Source organism: Panthera tigris, chromosome D2 (assembly GCF_018350195.1).
Source record: "Panthera tigris isolate Pti1 chromosome D2, P.tigris_Pti1_mat1.1, whole genome shotgun sequence".
NCBI classification, from domain to species: domain Eukaryota; kingdom Metazoa; phylum Chordata; class Mammalia; order Carnivora; family Felidae; genus Panthera; species Panthera tigris.
In genome coordinates, this window is record NC_056670.1 from 13,926,443 (window position 1) to 13,950,088 (window position 23,646).

General features: G+C 42.8%; 1 protein-coding gene across 2 annotated transcripts in view; it reads left to right on the forward strand.

Moving 5' to 3' along the window:
• TARBP1 (TAR (HIV-1) RNA binding protein 1) overlaps positions 1-23,646 on the forward strand; it is an 89,952-nt gene that overhangs the window by 41,980 nt on the left and 24,326 nt on the right. Inside the window, exons 15-22 of one of the 2 annotated variants that reach the window (XM_042960071.1) lie at positions 5,634-5,821; positions 6,291-6,552; positions 6,671-6,859; positions 8,161-8,351; positions 8,771-8,842; positions 10,519-10,639; positions 17,548-17,658; positions 21,282-21,431. In XM_042960071.1, coding sequence (XP_042816005.1) covers positions 5,634-5,821; positions 6,291-6,552; positions 6,671-6,859; positions 8,161-8,351; positions 8,771-8,842; positions 10,519-10,639; positions 17,548-17,658; positions 21,282-21,431 — 1,284 coding nt within the window. The remainder of the gene's footprint in view (positions 1-5,633; positions 5,822-6,290; positions 6,553-6,670; positions 6,860-8,160; positions 8,352-8,770; positions 8,843-10,518; positions 10,640-17,547; positions 17,659-21,281; positions 21,432-23,646) is intronic. The other variant, XM_042960072.1, reaches the window with a different exon arrangement.

A 23,646-nucleotide genomic window follows, 5' to 3' on the forward strand; every position in this document is an offset into this window, starting at 1 on the left:
GATTTTAGTACCTATAAGCTTTTCTTAAACATGGCATAAAACTGATTCAATTTCTTCACTGGTTATGGGTCTGTTCAAGCTTTCTATTTCTTCCTGTTTGAGTTTTGGAAGTGTGTGGGTGTTTAGGAATTTGTCCATTTCTTCCAGGTGGTCTAGTTTGTTGGCATATAATTTTTCATAGTATCCCCTGATAATTGCTTGTATTTCTGAGGGATTGGTTATAATAATCCCATTTTCATTCATGATTTTATCTATTTGGGTCATCTCCCTTTTCTTTTTGAGAAGCCTGGCTAGAGGCTTATCAATTTTGTTTATTTTTACAAAAAACCAACTCTTGGTTTCATTGATCTGCTCTACAGTTTTTTAGATTCTATATTGTTTATTTCTGCTCTGATCTTTATTATTTCTCTTCTTCTGCTGGGTTTGGGGTGTCTTTGCTGTCCTGTTTCTGTTTCCTTTAGGTGTGCTGTTAGATTTTGTATTTAGGATTTTTCTTGTATCTTGAGATAGGCCTGGATTGCAATGTAGTTTCCTCTCAAGACTGCCTTCGCCGCATCCCAAAGCATTTGGATTGTTGTATTTTCATTTTCATTTGTTTCCATATATTTTTTAATTTCTTCTCTAATTGCCTGGTTGACCCATTCATTCTTTAATAGGGTGTTCTTTAACCTCCATGCTTTTGGAGGTTTTCCAGACTTTTTCTTGTGGTTGATTTCAAGCTTCATTGCATTGTGGTCTGAAAGTATGCATGGTATGATCTCAATTCTTGTATACTTATGAAGGGCTGTTTTGTGACCCAGTATGTGATCTATCTTGGAGAAGGTTCCATGTGCACTCGAGAAGAAAGTATATTCTGTTGCTTTGTGATGCAGAGTTCTGAATATATCTATCAAGTGCATCTGATCCAGTGTATCATTCAGGGCCCTTGTTTCTTTATTGATCCTGTGTCTAGATGATCTATCCAATGTTGTAAGCGGAGTATTAAAGTCCCCTGCAATTACCGTATTCTTATCAGTCCAGGACCAGATGGCTTCCCAGGGGAATTCTACCAGACATTTAAAGCAGAGATAATACCTATCCTTCTCAAGCTATTCCAAAAAATAGAAAGGGAAGAAAAACTTCCAGACTTATTCTATGAAGCCAGCATTACTTTGATTCCTAAACCAGAGACCCAGTAAAAAAAGAGAATATCCCTGGCCAATATCCCTGATGAATATGGATGCAAAAATTCTCAATAAGATACTAGCAAATCGAATTCAAAAGCGTATAAAAATAATCATTCACCATGATCAAGTGGGATTCATTCTTGGGCTGCAGGGCTGGTTCAACATTTGCAAATCAATCAATGTGATACATCACATTAATAAAAGAAAAGATAAGAACCATATGATCCTGTCAATCGATGCAGAAAAAGCATTTGACAAAATTCAGCATCGTTTCTTTTTTTTTTTTTTTTTTTTAATTTTTTTTTTTTCAACGTTTTTTATTTATTTTTGGGACAGAGAGAGACAGAGCATGAACGGGGGAGGGGCAGAGAGAGAGGGAGACACAGAATCGGAAACAGGCTCCAGGCTCCGAGCCATCAGCCCAGAGCCTGACGCGGGGCTCGAACTCACGGACCGCGAGATCGTGACCTGGCTGAAGTCGGACGCTTAACCGACTGCGCCACCCAGGCGCCCCAGCATTGTTTCTTAATGAAAACCCTCAAGAAAGTCGGGATAGAAGGAACATACTTAAACATCATAAGTAGGCATTATGAAAAGCCCACAGCTAATATCATCCTCAATGGGGAAAAACTGAGAGCTTGCTCCCTGAGATCAGGAACACTACAGGGATGTCCACTCTCACCGCTGTTGTTTAACATAGTGTTGAAGGTTCTAGCATCAGCAATCAGACAACAAAAGGAAATCAAAGGCATCAAAATTGGCAAAGATGAAGTTAAGCTTTCACTTTTTGCAGATGACATGATATTATACATGGAAAACCCGATAGACTCCACCAAAAGTCTGCCAGAACTGATACATGAATTCAGCAAAGTCACAGGATACAAAATCAATGTACAGAAATCAGTTGCATTCTTATACACTAATAATGAAGCAACAGAAAGACAAATAAAGAAACTGATCCCATTCACAATTGCACCAAGAATCATAAAATACCTAGGAATAAAGCTGACCAAAGATGTAAAAGATCTGTATGCTGAAAACTATAGAAAGCTTATGAGGGAAATTGAAGAAGATATAAAGAAATGGAAAAACATTCCGTGCTCATGGGTTGGAAGAATAAATATTGTTAAAATGTCAATACTACCCAAAGCTATCTACACATTCAGTGCAATCCCAATCAAAATTGCACCAGCATTCTTCTCGAAGCTAGAACAAGCAATCCTAAAATTCATATGGAACCACAAAGGCCCCGAATAGCCAAAGTAATTTTAAAGAAGAAGACCAAAGCAGGAGGCATCACAATCCCAGACTTTAGCCTCTACTACAAAGCTGTAACCATCAAGACAGCATGATATTGGCACAAAAACAGACACATAGACCAATGGAATAGAATAGAAACCCTAGAAGTAGACCCACAAACGTATGGCCAACTAATCTTTGACAAAGCAGGAAAGAATATCCAATGGAAAAAAGACAATCTCTTTAACAAATGGTGCTGGGAGAACTGGACAGCAATATGCAGAAGGATGAAACTAGACCACTTTCTTACATCATTCACAAAAATAAATTCAAAATGGATAAAGGATCTAAATGTGAGACAGGAAACCATCAAAACCCTAGAGGACAAAGCAGGAAAAAACCTGTCTGACCTCAGCCACAGCAATTTCTTACTTGACACATCCCCAAAGGCAAGGGAATTAAAAGCCAAAATGAACTATTGGGACCTCATGAAGATAAAAAGCTTCTGCACAGCAAAGGAAACAATCAACAAAACTAAAAGGCAACCAACAGAATGGGAAACGATATTTGCAAATGACATATTGGACAAAGGGCTAGTATCCAAAATCTATAAAGAGCTCACCAAACTCCACACCTGAAAAACAAATAATCCAGTGAAGAAATGGGCAGAAAACATGAATAGACACTTCTCTAAAGAAGACATCCAGATGGCCAACAGGCACATTAAAAGATGCTCGATGGGGCGCCTGGGTGGCTCGGTCGGTTAAGCATCCGACTTCGGCTCAGGTCATGATCTCACGGTCTGTGAGTTCGAGCCCCGCGTCGGGCTCTGTGCTGACAGCTCAGAGCCTGGAGCCCGTTTCAGATTCTGTATCTCCCTCTCTCTCTGCCCCTCCCCTGTTCATGCTCTCTCTGTCTCAAAAATAAATAAACGTTAAAAAAAAATAAAAATAAAAAAAGATGCTCGATGTCACTCCTCATCAGGGAAATACAAATCAAAACCACACTAAGATATCCCCTCACGCCAGTCAGAGTAGCTAAAATGAACAAAACAGGAGACTAAGATGCTGGAGAGGATGTGGAGAAACGGGAACCCTCTTGTACTCTTGGTGGGAATGCAAACTGGTGCAGCTGCTCTGGAAAACAGTGTGGAGGTTCCTCAAAAAATTAAGAATAGACCTACCCTATGACCCAGCAATAGCACTGCTAGGAATTTACCCAAGGGATACACGAGTGCTGATGCATAGGGGCACTTGTACCCCAATGTTTATAGCAGCATTTTCAACAATAGCCAAATGATGGAAAGAGCCTAAATGTCCATCAACGGATGAATGGATACAGAAATTGTGGTTTATATACACAATGGAGTACTACGTGGCAATGAGAAAGAATGAAATATGGCCTTTTGTAGCAACGTGGATGGAACTGGAGAGTGTGATGCTAAGTGAAATAAGTCATACAGAGGACAGATTCCATATGTTTTCATTCCTATGTGGATCCTGAGAAACTTAACAGAAGACCATGGGGGAGGGAAGAAAAAAAAATGGTTAGAGAGGGAGGGAGCCAAAACATAAGAGACTCCTAAAAACTGAGAACAAACAGGGTTTATGGGAGGTGGGAGGGAGGGGTGGGTGGGTGATGGGTTTGAGGGCACCTGTTGGGATGAGCACTGAGTGTTGTATGGAAACCAATTTGACAATAAATTTCATAAAAAAAAAAAAAAGAACCAACATGGCATAAAAAGGCGTAGTGGTTATGAGCACAGGCTTTGGGGTTAGACTTCCTAGATGTGGATCCTGTGTTTAACCTTGCTAGCTGTGTGACCTTGAGGAAGTTACTTAACGTCTCTGTGCCTCCTTTACCACCACTGCAAAATGAGGGTTACAGAGTTGATCATGAGAGTTAAAGTGAGCTCATACATGCTAAGACTTTTGAACAGCGTCTGGCACACGGAAAGTCCAGGCTGCTAATTAAAACAGAGAATGTACATGATTGCTTTAATAATGTAGTTTTTAAAGTTGTTTTTAAGAACTGTCCCGAAAGAAAATGATAAGGAAGCCTGATTAGTACTTCAGCATCCTGTCCAGTATGTATTAATGCATTCGTGCCGTCAGAGGACTTTGTGAGCTTTGAATGTAGACCAAAATCATGAACCCTATCACAGTGATTCTTAAAAGGTGGCTTGTTTTAGTAATTCACTGAACTATGTTAAGGTTAACAGGGACCATACTGACTAAAAGTAACACTGAATTTTACTTCTTGTGGTGACAGTGTCGCTACGCACAATTTATCCGTAGAGATAGTGGATTTATTTTACGGGGGGTTGGGGGGGGGAGGAACGGAATGAGTAGCAGAGAGGTCCTCTCGGGCTGGTAGTATTGGGGAGCCCTCTTTCAGACTCTCGATGCAGCTGTTTTCCGTGTGTTGGGTTCTGGCCTGCACTCCTGGCTTCTGTGGTGGTGGTAATGGGTTTCCCGTCTCAGTGCGACGCCAGGCCGTGTTGGTTTCCTTCCTTTGCGCTCCTGCCCGTAGAGCATCAAGCGCTACCTGTGAAATCCTCCCATCTGTTTAACCGTCACAGTAACACTGAAGGGTGGATTCTATTATTGTCCCCATTTTACAGGTGAGAAAGCTAAGGTGTGCCGTGTCCACAGGCAGGCCGGTATTGAGTTCAGAGCCGGGATTCAGACCTCTTCCCGGTGGTTCATGAGTAGCTCCTGGTCGCTGTGCTGTGTCCCCTCTCCCGAGACAGCTAACAGCTGAGCGGAGGAATTATTTGCATGTACGCCTGGAGCCTTGTTTCCCTTCACACACTCCAGCCAGACAGTGAAAGCGAGACTCCCCCGTAGAAATGTGTCCGAATGCGTACGTGGGTAGGAAAAAGAAGGAGAAGTGCTGCTTCACGTATACTCACGGGCTCTGTGTGCGGCTCATCCGTCACGGGACTGCTTCCAGGGACCCACCCCCCAAATCGAAGCGATCCAGTTGTCTTCTTAGTCGGAACTGCTGAATTTTTATTGCCCCCTTACATTTGTTCACCGCCCATCCGTACGGAAGTGGCGAAGCGAACGAACCTGACGGGCGGTGTCGGGTTCCCCCTTGTTCTCACTGATGGGCGGTCGCAGGGAGGGGGACGGGAGGGTGTGAGGCGTCCGTAGGCTGGGCTCTCGGGTCCTGCCTGGGTGGGACCGGCCTACGTGAAATAAGATTGTTCCGTTTCCCCCTCAGGAGCCCACGCTGGGCACGCAGGTCCAGAGGGTCATTAGCATGGCTGCCTTGGCCACGGTGTGTGAGGCCACCGACCGGACGCCGGAAGTGCAGCTCGGCTCTCTGGAGGCTGGGCCCACGGAGAGGTTCCTCTCCGCTCTCCCGCTCAATCACACGCTGCAGAAGCCCCACGCAGAGGAGGAGAGCAGGTAGGTGTGTGCACCCTGGAGGACAGCTGCTACACGAAGGGCGTCTTTCTGCTCCCGTTTACAGTTTCAGTTTTGTTTTTAGTCATTGAGATAATGAGCGATGGCCCAACCTTATTTATCGGGGATGGGGATTCGGAGATGAGGCTGCGTTCAGGCTGAGCCCGTGTTCTCGCGTTACTCGTCTGTGTTACCGGAAACCCACTGACCCGACTGCACGCGGTTCTCGGTGAATCCCCTTAAAGTGAATGAAAACACCCACCTTCAGAGTTAGAAAACTGAGGTTTATGTGGTTCCCTTGCTTTTCGGTAGACGGGCTATTTAATAATGACTGTTGAATTTCTCCCCCCCCCCCCCCCCCCCCCCCCCCCCCCCCCCCCCCCCCCCCCCCGTGAGGATAGTTCACTACATGCAGGAGAAGCCGACACAGACTGGCGGAGGCCTGGGGCAGTGACTTGATCTTTTGTTTCAGTCTTTGCGAAGAATCCTCGTCTTCCCAAGGATGGGGGAAAATAGTTGCACAATATATCCATGATCAGTGGGTCTGCCTCTCTTTCTTGCTGAAGAAATATCACACCCTGATACCAACCTCAGAGGGTGAAGTTCTGGAACCCATCCTACCTGCCGTCCAAATGCCAGTAAGGACCCTGCAGGCCGCTCTCGAAGCCCTCACGGTCCTGCCTTCGGATCAGGTCCTGCCCGTGTTCCACTGCATGAAAATTTTGGTTCCCAAGGTGAGAGAAAGTGAGACCTGAAGTGAAGAATAACTACAGAACAGAGATCAGTTTCTGAAATTAAGAGATAATTACGTATTTCTTTTTTTTCTTTCTTTCTTTTTTTTTTTCCTACCAGCTTTTGACCTCCTCTGAATCACTCTGTGTGGAGTCCTTTGACATGGCTTGGAAAATTATATCTGCTTTAAGCAACACTCAGCTGATATTCTGGTCTAATTTAAAAGCTTTTGTTCAATTTGTTTTTGATACCAAAGTTCTTACCACTGCTGCAAAAATCAAGGGCCAGGCATACTTCAAAATAAAAGAGGTAACTTTTTTTACATTGGAGTAAAAATGCATAATGTAAAATGTACCTTCTTACATTTTTCGAGTTCAGTAAAGTATGGTCATGTTGGAACAGGTCTCCAGAACTTTTTGAACTTGAACTGGAACTCTGTACTCATTAAACAGCTCCCCTTCTCTCCCTCCCCCGGCAACCACCGTTCTACTTTGTTTCTATGAATTTGACTACTTTAGGTTAAAAGGAGGTAACTTTTTGTTTTTTTAATTTGTGTGACCTGTAGCACGTGAGGAAGAAGAGAGTTCTGTTTGTAATTACGTATTAGATTTGCTGTTATGTATTCATTCAGTCAGTATGTATTTTTGAACCTTCTTCAGTGTCATGAGTAAGAACAGAACCTGTTAAATGGAAGAGATGTGCAAAAGGGTAGCCTGTGAACCACACGTGCCACAGAAACTTACTTTGATTCATATAATGCTTAAAAAGTTTTTTTAATTAGTTGCCAACTTTTAAGAATTAGGCAATTTGCATGAAAGTCTGTTTCCCTTCTCTTGGAATGCTGGAGAATTGGATGACCTGGCCACTCCTAGGAGCTGCCCGTCCAGATAGGGCACGCCCCTTGCATTTCTCCACAACCAGTCCTTGACCATCCTGGAGACCAATGGCAGACGGCAGGTGCACTCTGTCACCACATTTATGCTGTTGCTTTTCTTGTATAAAGGAACAAGTCTCTGAATATAACCGTAATCAAAAGGTCTTCCTGGTTCCTGAAGGCATTGGCGTTTCCAACCACTGATACATGGTAGGGGACGTATCGTGGTGGAAGGACGTCATGTCTAGGAACTCGTGTAGACCTTGTTATCCAGGGGGGAAATGGAAAATGAAGTCCTTTTATGACGCTGCTGTCGCTACACTGCCTCTCTGTCCTTGCCTGTCCCACAGCACACACCTAGAGACCAGGGTCTTTGCTGCCTCAGAGAAGGGAGGGAGGCGGTGACAAAATGCAAAGGAAACTGAAAATATAAAGGGTGAGAGATTTTTCTCCCTTCCATTCTATTACTTTGGGCAGTTTTTTCTTTTGGAGAGTCTGGGGAGAATATCACTATGTGAAATTGCATTTAGTTTTATTACCGAGGAATGAAAAATAAGCATTCTGTGATTATCAATCATCTTGCAAAACTTTTAACGATAAAGAATTTTTAACTTTTTATCCTCTGTGGTTAGGTTGAAACTGTCATTGGAAGCCATCAAACAAGTTGTTTTAGCAACACTTTTTTTTTTAACCTAAATGGGTCAAAGAATAAAATGACCATTGTGTTTCATTCCAGATTATGTACAAGATAATTGAAATGTCTGCTATAAAAACTGGAGTCTTCAATACACTGATAAGTTATTGCTGCAAATCTTGGATAGTTTCTGCTTCAAATGTGTCCCAAGTGTCTTTATCAACTGCTAAAAATTACAGCGAACTTGTCCTTGAGGCCTGTATATTTGGAACTGTGTTTAGGCGTGATCAAAGGTAAAAGACACCATTTTCAACCTGTCTTCATTTCTATTAAGTACCTACTTGAGTAGGATTATGTCTTTATCTTGAGGATTTCAAATTTTTATTTTATTTATTTTTTAAGTTTATTTTCAGAGAGTGAGAGAGGGGGAGGGGCAGAGAGAGAGAGAGAGAGAGAGAGAGAGAGAGAGAATATCTCAAGCAGGCTCCACACTGTCAACATGGAGCCTGATGTGGGGCTCGAACTCATCAACCGTGAGGTCATGACCTGAGCTAAAATCAAGAGTCAGACGCTCAACTGACGGAGCCACCCAGGTGCCCCTACTTTGAGGCTTTCAATTAGACAGATATAAAGTATTAGTTAACTTTAAATTTGGGGTTTTAATATTTTCCTGTCTAAAACCTGTTCTTTGTCAAATATTTTTTATGGGAAGACTTATTCAGGATGTGCAGACCTACATAGAAAATCTTGGCCATGATTGTGCAGCCAACACTGTTATAGAAAAGTAAGTATGGTGGATTTTCCATATCTTGATATAAATGGAATATTCAAAATTTAACATCAGATGAGAGACATCTTGTGTTTGTTACATTTAATAAGTGTTTTCCAGTGATATCTATAAGATAGTGAAAGAGCCTTCAAAAGCATGTTAGAAATTACATTCCCTAGCTAATATATTTTCTCTAGATGTAAAACTTTTTACTAAAATTTGATAAGCTCAAAAAATGTTTTGAAGATGAAGAAAAAGTGAGAAGAAATTATAGCAAATGACATTGGAAGACATCTTTTTACAATGTTATCACATTCTTTTTTTTTTTAATTTTTTTTTTTAATGTTTATTTTTGAGAGAGACAGAGCATGAGTGGGGGTGGGACAAACAGAAGGAGACACAGAATCTGAAGCAGGCTCCAGGCTCTGAGTTGCCAGCACAGAGCCCGACGCGGGGCTTGAACCCACGAACCATGAGATCATGACCTGAGCCGAAGTCGGATGCTTAAGTGACTGAACCACCCACGTGCCCCAATATCACATTCTTGACGGGAATAAATGAGAATTTTCTTGGAGAAAAACACATTTTACTGCAAAATCCAGTATAAATAAGAAAGTGACTACGGGGATCACAAAACCCCAATCCCTTTTCTTTTTTAGGTGGAGGGGTGGTCATCAACATACACATAGTATTCTCTTAGTTTTGGTCACAACTTACCATTTAACAAGTCAACATACTACACATAAAAATAAAATTACTTCTGGAATAGGCCCTAAAGTTTTGATTTCTAGGGTAAGACCATTCTTATCTAACCTCTGAATTAATTTTTTTAGAGCTTGTCAAGTAGCCTTTTAAAAAATTTTTTTTCACGTAATTTTCAAAAATGTGTGTTTAGATGTTCATAAAAAATGCACAAATGATAATTGCATATAGGTATCACAGTGTTAATTATTCCAAAAGTTATAGCTGTTTTTTAAATCACTTGCCACTCTTATACTTAATACATTTTTCATTGTTAATTGATTAACTGATTTTTTGTTTTCTTGGCTGGTTGAAAGTAGCAATAAAAGTGAAATTTTTTATTTGATGGTTTCAAATACTTTGGTCTCTACTAGACGAATGTTTTGTTGTTAAAGTGACATTTGCCGACGTTATAACAGCTCTAATGAGCTTTGGAAACATGTATTGACAATGTCACTTAACTGATCTTCCCACATGTGGATACTGAACATACAGGTTGCTCAGAGCGTGCACTGCTCCCAAGTCTGCCCAGCACTCGGAGAACGTGCATACACTGTGTGCACAGTAAAGACAAGTGATCGGGTGTTTGATGTGCGTTCATGGCCCCCAGCAAACAGGTGTCCGTGGTCGTCTTTAAGGAACCATTTCATGAGCTGTGATCTGTTCTGTCCACAGAGATCTGACTGACCCAGGATGGGTGGTGTGTGCACTGTTTTACCAGAAGTCTGGGTGAATTTGTGCTCATTCGGACCTTCAGTACAGGCTCTCTTTTTGATATATCCATTTGTCATCTTGCATTATCCTAAACTACAAAAAAGCATTGTCATCAAGTACGGAGCTCCTTAATTTTAGAAATCTTTGGAAGGTTTTGATATTTTGAAACGAATACGTGACCTATTTTTCTGTTTTGAAAATGTATTAACATAGTTTGTCATTTTACGTTTTTTTAGTACTAAGAGAGAAGACCATTATGTGAGAATTTGTGCTGTCAAATTCCTGTGTTTATTAGATGGCTCAAATATGTCTCATAAGTTGTTTGTGGAAGATCTTGCAATCAAGCTATTAGATAAAGTAAATATGCCTTATTTTATACTTTAAATCTTTGTTCTTGATAGCTAACTATGTCAACACGGTAGTATTCTGAATATTTTTTATCAAGAAAAAAACACGTTTTTAGTTAAACATTAGCGATTGTCCAATTGTTTGGTTTTAGAGAAGAAGATTTTCCCTGTACTGTCTACACTTTGCTCAGTGTATTTCCTAGTACCAGTCAAAAACGGTTATGTTTAGAGTCATATATCCATACATTGCTTTATATAAGAAATGGAATAAAAAGGTAAAAAATTTAGGAAGTGGCGTGATTTGAAGAACTGATTTTTTTGTTGTTTGCCAAATCATTTATAAATCTAGGAAGAAGATAAAAGGAGTAAAGTTAAATCTAATGCTCTCTTCTGAATTTGAGGCTGAGATAGATGGAGTCCCGGTCTGCTTTGTCACCTCTGGGCCAAGCTGGGTTATAACTGATGGCCATAGCACCCACTTAAGCCACTTGTACTGAAATAACAGTGTTCATCATGCATTTATGTTCCGCACATAGCAGATCAGCGTCAGGTACAATCTAGGAAGTGGGGCTTTTTTAATGTAAAAATTCCCTTCTTTGCACTGTTGGAATCGGTGGGCATGTCTCTGAGGAAATAGTGTTTTACTGGTTTCCTGAAGGATGAGTAGACTTTAGAGTTGCAGGATACTCCGTCAGATAGAACACACAGATGTATCATAGTGAACACTGATACGTGATATGAGATATAAGAGTGTTTCAAAGAAAAGCAGAATAAGGACAAGGGACAGCTATTTGGAGGGTCAGAGAGGGTCTCTCTGATAGGTGACATTGGACGGAACTCTGGGCGCATTGTCAGTGAGGCTGGAGGACTCCGGGAGAGGCTGGGGTCCCCAGGCCACACGAGGGAAGTGCTGGCTGGAGGCGTGGAGGGACACGAGGATGCCCGTCGTCCGTGGGATTCGGCAAGAAGGCCGTCATTGGCCGCCTCTCCAAAGACCTTTGACTGGGATGGTGAGAATAAGAAGCCTCGATGGAAGGGCTGAGAAGAAAATGGTTGTGGAGCCAGTGGAGATGAGCAGAGGCACTCTTGAGTTCGCTCTGATGAGAGGGGGTAACGGGATGGTGTCTGGAGGAGGGCGTGGGTCAGGGGTTGTTTGTATGTTGAAGGAAATGATCGGGGTGGGGGGCGGGCGGATGATAGTAGTGGAGAGGCCAGGGTGGTCACACAGGTGAAGTCCTCGAGTAGCCACTTCGCATCCACCAGGCTGGCTCTTAGAAGGTTCACGTTGGTGGACCTTGAAGTCGTTGTCCTAGGTGAAAAGAAGCCCCTCATAAAGGGCCACATACCGTGCGATTCCATTTATATGAAGTGTCCAGGATGGGGAAAACTGTAGGGACAGAATAGATGAGTGGCTGCAGTGTCAGGGTGAGAGATCGGGAAGCGAATGCTAATGGGCACAGGACTTCTCTTCAGAGTGATGAGAATGTTCTGGAATAAACAGTGGTGATGGTTGCACAGCTTTGTGAATACACACAAACCCACTGAATTGGACACTTTAAAATGGTGATTTTTATGGCACACGAACTATATTTTTAAAAAAATCCTTGAATAGTCTGTTGGCCCTAATGTCCAACAGAAGGATTAGCTTTATTTAAGAGCTGGAAAAGTAAAGACAAAAAAGTTATGTTAGACACTTGCTCAGGCCCAGGAGTTGTTTTTCGAAGGTGAAGAAAACTGAGCAGAGCAAATAATACATGAAAAAGGTAATTTGAAAATAAAAAATGAAAGAATAATCCTAGAGACAGTGGAAAAGGATCGTACTCAGACCGGGGTGGGCTGGGTAGCTGTAGTCCGGAGGGACACCGCGTCCTCCGAGCTGGGGAACAGAGCAGGGGGGCGGCGCTGAGTCTGTGTGAAAGGAGGGAACGCCTGACGCGCTTGTGTTCTGAGCCAGGAGGCAGGGTCGTTTCTAGAGGGAAGACGCAGAAACACGGTTGGCGTTTGAAAACCGAGGTGGAGGTTGAAGTTGTAGCGAAGATCTCGGTTAGAATTAATACACGGTCGTGGTTAAAGTGCCGGAGCCACAGAGGGTGGAATTCCACACCGCCGTGTCACTGCTTAGACAACTGTGTGTCTAAGTCTAACGTGTCATCGTAGGTGACACGCACGTGTGTGGACACGCACATAGTTTCGAGTGCATGGACGGATAGAGTGAACCGGAGCAAGAGGACGTGGTGGCCGCCTGGGCAGATCTTCAAGGGCCGCCTGGCGCCACGGAAGACCTGCTTTGGAAAGAGACGCCGTGAGTGCGTCGGGCCCCCGCTGCCTGGCTCCAGGCTCGCGGCGGCCTGGCCACCCCGTGGGCAAGCGGCTACTGAGCGCCTGGCCTTTGCAGCCCACTCTTTCTTCTTCTAGTTCTTTAGGCTTTACTGAGGCCTGTGTGGGTAGCTCTCTGCTTACCTTTTACTGGGAACTTGCAAAGATTTTGTCAAAGTAGCTTCCAAAGTGATCAGTTCCTGGCCCAGTTATCAGCGATGGACAGTCTTGTCCGGTCTGACATTCCCCCCAGCACACATCATTTTGAAGCCAATCCCAGACGTGAGTTTCATTTCTAAATATTTCAGTATGTATCTCAAAAAGATGAGAATTCTTTTTTTAGCCACACCCACAATACCATTTTCACACCTGAATTCATAATTCCTTAGTATTATCAAATAATCCAGTCAGTGTTTAAATCTACCTGATTGCTTTACATTTTTGTCAGTTTGGTTGAAACATGACCTCAAATAAGGTCCGTTCCTTCGGTTGGTTGAGATGTCTCTAATGTCCTTTCATCCACAGATACCCCTCCTCATTCTTTTTAAACTTGAATGTATTTTTGGCAGAAAGCGGATTGTTTTCATTGTAGAGACTTCCACAAACTGGATTTTGCTGTTTGAATTTCTGTGGTGCCATTTACGATGTTTTTCTGATCGCTTCATACAAGATGGTATTGAGATCTAGAGCCTTGATCAGATTTAGGTTTGATTTTCCTTTTGGGGGTAGAGGTGGAGCAGAGTGTACATCCATCAGGAAGCTTAGAGTATTTGGCTGTCTCTTCTTTTGGGATGTTAGTCATTGATGAATTGTCTCATTCCATTAATTCTTTCAAAATGGTGATACTCTAAATTTTTTTTTTTTTAACGTTTATTTATTTTTGAGACAGGGAGAGACAGCTCATGAACGGGGGAGGGTCAGAGAGAGGGAGACACAGAATCTGAAACAGGCTCCAGGCTCTGAGCTGTCAGCACAGAGCCCGAAGCGGGGCTTGAACTCACGGACCAGGAGATCATGACCTGAGCCGAAGTCGGCCGCTTAACCGGCTGAGCCACCCAGACGCCCCAAAATGGTGATACTCTAATTATTTTATTCCTTTTTCATTTACTGGCTGAAGTTCCTGTGTACCCAAATATGAAGTATTTAGATACCCTGAGGTATGTTTCCTATAGGAAAGGCAGGATAAACGCTTGCTTTTTTCCTGTTACTTACCAGTTTTCAAAATAATGAATTAAATTAGCTTCCTAGTGTATTCTAGTTTCTTCTAATGGTGATCAGTGATGTTTTTTGTTTTGTTTTGTTTTTTATTATTATTTTTTTTTAACTTAAACATATTGATGTGTTTCAGTCCCTTATCCCAATTTCGGTCAGGTGAACGAGAAAATCTGAGAATGTAACTTAGTGTTGGGTATATGACATTTGAGTTGCGTTGGGGCCTCCATGTGAAATTACCCAGTAACAGACAGGAGTATGATATTTAGGAAAGAGATGGAAGCCATCCTACCTGGTGATAGCTGAAACTTTGAAGACAAGAACGTCTAGGAGGAGGCTAAAAATGGGAATTTAGAAAACACTGACATTTGAAGTATGTTGATAGGAAAAAGAACCAGAGAAAGATCATGAAAAAGAGGTCTGAGAAAGGAGAATAGAAGCAGAATTAGATGGTGTTGGCCTGGTGTTGCTAGTGTTCTTGACTGATCTCATTTAAAACTCTTGTCTACAGGGGGCGTCTGGGTGGGTCAGTTGGTTAAACGTTGACTTCAGCTCAGGTCATGATCTCATGGTTTGTGAGTTTAAGCCCTGCATCTTGCTCATTGCTGTCAGCTCAGAGCCCGCTTCAGGTCCTCTGTCCCCCTCTCTCGGTACCCCTCCCCCTCATGCTTTGTCTCTCTCTCTCTCAAAAATAAACATTAAAAAAAGAAAAAAGAAAAACCTCATCTGTAGAAAATTTGGCATAGAAACCTCTATGAATTTGTCCATGATTATAACCTTTAATCTCAGAGCACGAGTTCAAACTCAGAGCCTCTTCTTTTCCACCACAAGCTGTGTCTAGGGGCTGTTACCAGTGGCATCCACCGTAGCTGAGAGCAGGTCGGGCGCCGAGGAGAGAAGCTGGGAGGCATTTCTGAGATTTCGGAAGCCCACTGGGTAGGGCCGGTTTGCAGTAGAGTGAAGGGGTAGCGGACCCGCACAAAACGCAAGAATTGTACTTTTAAAAAACTGATTTGATGAATCTCGGAAGGAAACCCAAAGACCTTTCTTCCTCGCATACGAGAAGATGAAGGCTGGAGACAGAAAGTTGAGTGAGGAAGGTTGAAGGAGGATTGTTGAAGTGGGAAAGATCACATGGTCAGAGTAAAAAAACCGGACCGGGTTCAAGGCTTTGGGGAAAGTAGGAAAGATTTTAACTTGTTTTTGTGGAAATAGGAATGGGACAAGACTTGAGAAAAGCAAAATGATGGTCGAACACAGTAATTCTTTCTTAATTGGGTGTAGTTGGCACGATGTTAGATTAGCGTCAGGTGTACAACTTAGTGATTGGATAGGTTTCTACGTTATGCTGTGTTCACCACAAGTGTAGCTGTGACCTGTCCTGCTCCATCACTCTTACCATGTCATTGGCTATTCTTATGGTCTGCTTCTTATTCCACAACTTATGCCATAACTGGAAGCCTGTATTTCCCTCTCCCCTTCACCCGTTTCACCAAGCCCCCCACCCCCATTCCCTCTGGGAGCCATCAGTTCTCTGTATTTGGAGTTCTCATTCTGCTGTTTGTTTGTTTGTTTTGGTTTGGTTTTTTTCGATTCCATTTATGAGTGGAATCATTCTGAAAGTGTGTTCTCTGGACTGGCAGCTTTAATCACCAGGGAACATGTTAGAAATGCAGATTCCAGGGCTCCATCCACCTTCTGCTGAATCAGAAGCTCTGGGGGTGGGCCAGCAGTCTGTTCGAAGGAGCCCTCAAGGTGATCCTGAAACTCTGTAGACTTGGAGACCACCGGTCTAGTGGCGGTCAGGGCCCAGAATACATGCTTTCGATGAAGTCGGTTGGAGCAGATGATTTTTCTTTTCTTCAGCAGTGCCTGGCAACTTGAAAGTAGGATCAGATTACATAAGACCACTGGGTTGTTTCAAAAGTAGGGAATTTGCAAATGGGTTTGAGGGTGTAGTGAAAGAAATTGAATGTGCTCTTGAAGATAGCGTAGAGATTGTTCTTGGGCCCAGGGTGGGTCAGGAGGCGCAAGAAACTAGAGAGATTGACGGACTGGCAGAGAAAAGAAAAATGTTTCCGAATAAAAGAGTTCATTGAGTGGAACAAGTGAAAGGACAGGAAATTTTGAGCCGAAGAGGGAATGTTAGCACTTCCAAGTGAGGACGGTGACTCCAGTGAGGCCCCGGTGGCAAGTGTACTGGGCCAGTGATGCTCCAGCGTGCTGTGTGATCGCCCTAGTGATGGTTCCATTCTTAGCTGCATCCGGGCTGAGTAGGACGTGAAACCTGAATCACCTCTTTCAGAAGAAAACGTCCCCAAAGAAATCATGGCAAGAGAGGAGGCTGTGAGATCTTAACCATCCTCAGGAGGCATTAAACTCTACGTTAACTTAGCTATTGTCATGAAATTGTATACATATTGACATGCATAGGATGGGATCAGTGAAGAAAGATCACAGAATTTATCAAGTAGATGAGGATTGTCTACATTCGATGACTGGGTTTGGAGATAGCAGATGACCTACTTTTTCATTGCTAGGACATTTGAAAATGTTATCACACTTTTTTAAAAAATTTTTTAATGTTTATTCTTGAGAGAGACAGAGTGTGAGCAGGAAAGGGGCAGAGAGAGGGGGCTCTGAGCCGTCAGCACAGAGCCCTACACGGGGCTCGAACCCACAAACTGTGAGATTATGACCTGAGCTGAAGTCGGACGCTTAACCGACCGAGCCACCCAGGCGCCCCATGAAAATGTTAGCACGCTCTTTATTGCAATCATAACTCAGCAGCTAAGCACTAGTAGTTGTAGAACAAAAGTCAGCCTGGCAGTTGGCTGAATTTAGACAGCACGGACCATCACAAGCAAGAAATGGAAGAGTCCCCCTGCTGCCACTCTCTGGTGTCTGCTGAAGGCGTGGACCGCACTGCCCTCCCTTGATGGTGTTCACATCAAATTGCAGATACCATTACCGCAAACTTCCACAGGACACCGAGGCAGCAGCTGAGAAGCGCGTATATTGGTGCATCGTAAAACGTGTCAACTGTCTCCATCTCTCCTCACCCCCGTGACCCCGTATCTCCACATTAAAGTGGCCACAAAGGCACAGACAGATATTTCCAAATACTTTTTGTGCCAACTGCAGTTTTATGATCCCTTTTCTAACTTGAAAAGCAGATAAATTAACAAAAGCAACTAAATTCATGGTGTTGAAGGGAAATCAAGTGTTCATAAGAAAGCGTCTTTACTTACCTTCCTTTCTGCCTTTGGGGAGGGGTCATGAGCGCCTCTGCACTGTTGACACCTTTTAAATTTGAAGTTGTCATTGGTTTTGTTCTCACTGATCACAAATTCCGTGGGTAATGTGATCCTTGTCCTCTCCCCACCCCAGGATGAGTTGGTGTCCAAGTCCAGAACCCGATACTATGTGAATTCTCAACAGCACAGAGTGAAGAACCGAATATGGCAGGCGCTACTGGTGATTTTCCCCAGGTTTGATCAGGTATAATTTATATTCCATCGGTACCTTTAAGCATGATATTTTGATACGGAACAAAAAATAGTAAAAACTGTCATGTGCTGTTTTAATACTGAGAAAGTAATCTTAAAATTTATTCTTCAGTTCTTAAAATTGAAGTTATTCATTTGTTTTGTTATTTTGTTTTTGTTTCTGTTTTTGTTTAGTGGAAAGAATCCTAAGGCAATTAGGCATCGTAGAAATAAATTGGAAACTAGTTTACATGGCACTACTTAATGTTTTTTCTTCTTTTTTTCTTACCTAATGTAAATAACATCGTAACTGTTTAATGTCTGGTGTGCCATTTGATTAGAAAATATAGGTCCGCTCACTTCTCGTTTCCCACAGCTAAGTTACTTTGGAGTGCTGTTGTTTTGGATGAGATAGTCATTTCCCATGGCTGATTTTCCCCCCTTAATTTCATGAATTCTGTGATCATATAAACCAGCTAAGGCAAGGCCAAGATCTTCATCTATTACAACAGTCTTTGTCCAGTTACTTTTCTCTTCCCTGAGGAAGAGTGAATGGAATCTGATTTCTCTGATCATCTTTGCTTAGGATTCCTGTTAAGAAAATAGGTCATTATTGGAAAGTTAGGTATATCTCACACAATTTTAAAAAGCATTTTTGAATGCAAAAAGTTTTCCTCTGATCTCAGAGTTTACTGTTCTTCCCTCCTAAGGTCTTTTTTTTTTTTTTTTTTTTAATGTTTATTTATTTTTGAGTGAGTGAGAGAGAGAATGCAAGCAGGGGAGGGGCAGAGAGAGAGGGAGACACAGAATCTGAAGCAGGTTCCAGGCTCTGAGCTGTCAACACAGAGCCCGATAATGGGGCTCAAACCCACGGACCGCGAGATCATGACCTGAGCCGAAGTTGGATGCTTAACCCACTGAGCCACCAGACACCCCGTCTTCCCTCCTGAAGTCTTTTAAATGTTTCAGAGAGTTTTAAAAACATAGCAAACTCCTTTTTAATACAACTTATGAAGCCTTCTATCTGTGAGAGATAAACACTTAAGTAACTATAAGTACAGAAGTATGTCCAAGTAAATTGTTTGGATAAATGTAAGAGGAAATGGCTAAAAGTGTCCTTTCTGGGGAGGAATCTTAGCAGATGTGTGGGGGCTGCTGATTTTCATCATAGGCCTCTTCATGTTATCTGATTTTTAAAATACCGTACGTATTATAGTTAAACACTAAAATGCATTTAAAAAGAAACACTAGAAATGTTTGACTAGGTTAACTGAGAATGTTTTTTTTGTCTTGGCACAGAAGGGCCCCGAGGATGAGGGGAGTGTTGGGGAGAAGTGGGGGGCACGACAGAGCAGGTGGGCTTGTCAGGAAGAACTTCAGCATGTCTGTGAGGGAGCAGCCACTGCTGAGAATTTTAAATTCTTGTACCTTGTGGTTGCACTTAACTTTCACACCCATCGTGCAAGGCAGGCCATGCGTGTGCCCCTGTTGCCTAGCAGGGCCCTGGAGTTCAGGGAGGCGGGTGACCTGCCTGCACGATAACGCGGCGGCTGAATGATGGGGGTGGAATTTCACAGCCGGCTCTACCCGACTCCAAGCCGGATTTTACGGAGCTGTCTCAGGGCCCACAAATGAGCTTGTCTGCTCCTCTTCTGCCAATTAGAAATGTTTTGAAGATAGATTCTTCTTTAAAATAAAGAAGTATACATCATAAATGTGTTTATATGTTACCGAAGTATGTATGTGTACATATTTTTACCTGCTACTTAGGTATGGTCCCTTACCCAAATGGAAGTACAATTTTGAAAAGAAGGCTGGGGCGAGCGAGGATGATGTGGGAGCTCAAGGTCTTGGCCAGAAGAACTGGGGAGGCTGTAAGGGCAGGTGATGTGCAGTCCAAAGGGAGAAAGGAGCCCCGGACCTGCTTCTCCTGGGTCTCGTTTGCCTCCTGCGGACTCTGGCATCAGTCCTTCCTGTTCCAAGTTTTAAGCCCTGACATCTTGATGGATGCTGGTTTGAATCTGAATTCTGCCACCTGCCAGGTTTTGAAAAAATATTTAACTTTTCTGAATCTTTTCTTTTCCCTATGAAAATACAGAGCAATAACCTTCCTCATAGACTTTATGTCCAAGCAAATTATAAAGTACCCAGGAAAGTACCTTATCATTATGATTCAGTAAACAGTTTTTAGGTTTGCTGTTTAGAGAATTGTAGATCTGATAATTACTTAAAATTTTAAGCTGTTTCAGGGTTCCAGTCGGTAAAGCATGCAGCCCTTTTTATTTTTATTTTTTATTTATTTTTTTAAGTTTATTTATTCATTTTGAGAGAGAACATGCATGCAGAGGCAGGGGAGGGTCAGAGAGAAGAAGAGACAGAATCCCAAGCAGGCTCTGTGACATCACCACAGAGCCCAACGTGGGGCTCAAACTCACACCCACCTCCCTGAACTCCAGTGCCCAGCTGGGCAACAGGGGAATACATGTGGCCTGCCTTGCACGATGGGTGTGAAAGTTAAGTGCAACCACAAGGTACAAGAACTTAAAATTCTCAGCAGTGGCTGCTCCCTAACAGACATGCTGGAGTTCTTCCTGACAAGCCCACCTGCTCTGTCGTGCCCCCCACCTCTCCCCAACACTCCCCTCGTCCTCGGGGCCCTTCTGTGCCAAGACAAAATATTCTCAGTTACCCTAGTCAAACATTTCTAGTGTTTCTTTTTAAATGCATTTTAGTGTTGAGCTGTAATATGTACAGTATTTTAAACAGGCTCAGACTCCTGTTCCTGTGAGATCCTGACCTGAGCCGAGATCAAGAGTCGGATGTTCAACCGACTGAGCCATCCAGGTGCCCCAACATGCGACTCCTTTTAAATGTTTAGTTATTCATTTTTGAGAGAGAGAAAGAAAGCACAAGCTGTGGAGGGGCAGAGAGAGGGACACAGAATCCAAAGCAGGCTGCAGGCTCTGAGCTGTCAGCACAAAGCCTGACGTGGGGCTTGAACTCACGAACCGAAGTCAGACGCTTAACTGACTGAGCCACCCAGGCTCCCCAGGCATGCAACTCTTGATCTCAGGGTTGTGAGTTCAAGCCCCCACATTGGGTGTAGAGCTTAATTTAAAAAACAAAAACAAAAACAAAAAAAACCCTTGAAGTTATTTTTTTTTAATGGTGACTATTTAAGTTCGAATTAATAGCCTTTTTCTTTGTAAATTTTTTTTAATGTTTATTTATTTTTGAAGGAGAGAGAGAGAGAGAGCTTGAGCTGGGGAGGGGCAGAGACAGGGGGAGACGCAGAATCTGAAGCAGGCCCCCGGCTCTGAGCTGTCAGCACAGAGCCTGATGCAGGGCTTGAACTCACGAGCTATGAGATCATGACCTGAGCCAAAGTCAGACGTTTAACTGACTGAGCCACCCAGGTGCCCCAATAGTCATTTTGGAAGTTGCTACAAGACTGTATCTTAATTGTTCCCACCTTGGTCATGCCGTGGTGGCAATCATATTGCAGCTCATGAGTGTATCAAATCGACATGATGTACACTTTAAACTTGAGTGTTATGTATCAATTATATCTCAGTAAAATAAAACAGTTAATCACCATAACATAACCATTTAATTTATGAACTTTATTTTTCTCAGAATTTCTTGAATAGAATTATTGACAAGATTTTCCGTGCTGGTTTCATCAATAATCAAGCATCCATAAAATATTTTATAGAATGGATTATCATATTGATTCTTCATAAATTTCCTCAGTTTCTTCCGAAGTTCTGGGATTGTTTTTCTTATGTAAGTAAAAGAGATTTTTTCATAATTTTTGAAATTCAAATATTTTGGCTATGCTGGGAGATTTGTTTCATTTTAATAGTTGTGTTTTTGCCTGTCAGTTGTCCTGTGCCTGATGTATTGACTTCCTGTGTTCTGTTTTGCAAAATCTGAATTAAATGAAGAGACAGAGATCCCTGGCATTCCTCCTGAGTTATCAGTCTTCTGTTCCCACAAAGTAAAGATGGAAAAGGCTTATGTTACTGGGAAGTCAAGAGAAATGGGTGCCTTCTCTATCCTTATTCACCAAGCAATGTCTGTGTTTGTTTTTAGAAATAAGAACAGTGAGGGGTGCCTGGGTGGCTCAGTCAGTTGAGCGTCTGACTTCGGCTCAGGTCACGATCTCACAGCTCCTGAGTTCGAGGCTCATGTTGGGCTCTGTGCTGACAGCTTGGAGCCTGGAGCCTGTTTTGGACTCTGTGTCTCCCTCTCTGTCTCTGCCCCTCCCCCACTCATGCTCTGTCTCTCTCTTTCTCTCTCTCAAAAATAAACAAACATAGGGGCGCCTGGGTGGCGCAGTCGGTTAAGCGTCCGACTTCAGCCAGGTCACGATCTCGCGGTCTGTGAGTTCGAGCCCCGCGTCGGGCTCTGGGCTGATGGCTCGGAGCCTGGAGCCTGTTTCCGATTCTGTGTCTCCCTCTCTCTCTCTGCCCCTCCCCCGTTCATGCTCTGTCTCTCTCTGTCCCAAAAAAAAAAAAAAAAAAAAAAAGTTGAAAAAAAAAAATAAACAAACATAAAAAAAAATAAGAACATAGAGGAATTAAATGCAGTCTTTACATTTTAAAAGAGTTTTTTAGTAGGGAAGTTCCACACAAGCCAAGTGGAGAGACTGGGAGGGAGCCCCCTCACCAGCTGAGAACAAATATCCGCTGATTTCCATTCTTACTTCACCTCTACCCTCATCCCCCACCCCCACCCCCACCCCATTCCTCTCAGCCTGACATTTCTTGTATCTTGCAAATCATTTTTAAGGCACGGATAAGTGATAGGGTTTACAATTGCAGTCTCCTGGCAAATAATGAACTCTTTCTAAACATCAGTTCTAAATACTTGCCCTGAATGGTTTTCGTTGGTTCCCCAAAGCAACTTCCTTTTCTTAATACAAATGACCTTGCTTTCTGCTTTGTGTGAAAATGGAGATGACTTTCTTCCTCAACGTATCTTTCTGTCTCTTCCTTTCTGTTTCTTTTTTTTTGGGAGGCGGGGGGAGAGACCACATTCATATAACTTTTATTACAGTCCAGTTATAATTGTTCTATTTTATTTATTTATTTATTTAATATGAAATTTATTGTCAAATTGGTTTCCATACAACACCCAGTGCTCATCCCAACAGGTGCCCTCCTCAGTGCCTATCACCCACCCTCCCCTCCCTTCCACCCCCCATCAACCCTCAGTTTGTTCTCAGTTCTTAAGAGTCTCTTATGTTTTGGCTCCCTCTCTCTCTAACCTTTTTTTTTTTTCCTTCCCCTCCCCCATGGTCTTCTGTTAAGTTTCTCAGGATCCGCTTAGAGTGAAAACATATGGTATCTGTTTTTCTCTGTATGACTTATTTCACTTAGCATACACTCTCCAGTTCCATCCATGTTGCTACAAAAGGCCATATTTCATTCCTTCTCATTGCCACGTAGTTCTCCATTGTGTATATAAACCACAACTTCTCTATCCATTCATCAGTTGACAGACATTTAGGCTCTTTCCATAATTTGGCCACTGTTGAAAATGCTGCTATAAACATTGGGGTACAAGTGCCCCTATGCATCAGCACTCCTGGATCCCTTGGGTAAGTTCTTAGCAGTGCTACTGCTGGGTCATAGGGTAGATCTATTTTTAATTTTTACAGTGTGGAGGTTCCTCAAAAAATTAAAAATAGATCTACCCTATGACTCTTCCTTTCTGTTTCAGGGGAAGAAATTGTTGTCTTTGTCACATCTGTCCCCATCCTTATTTGTATTTTAGGGGGACTTCATTCTTCATTCTTCTTCTGTTGACTTTTCTTCTGTCCAGCCATTGTCTTAGTGCCATCTTTCCCTTACTGCAGCCACCCCTCATTTTGTTGTGATTTGCTTTGTTACGTTGCACAGACACCGTGATCCAGACAAACGCAAGGTTTGTGGTAACCCTGCATCCAGCACGTCTCCTGGTGCCATTTTTCCAACAGCACTTAGTCACAGTGGGG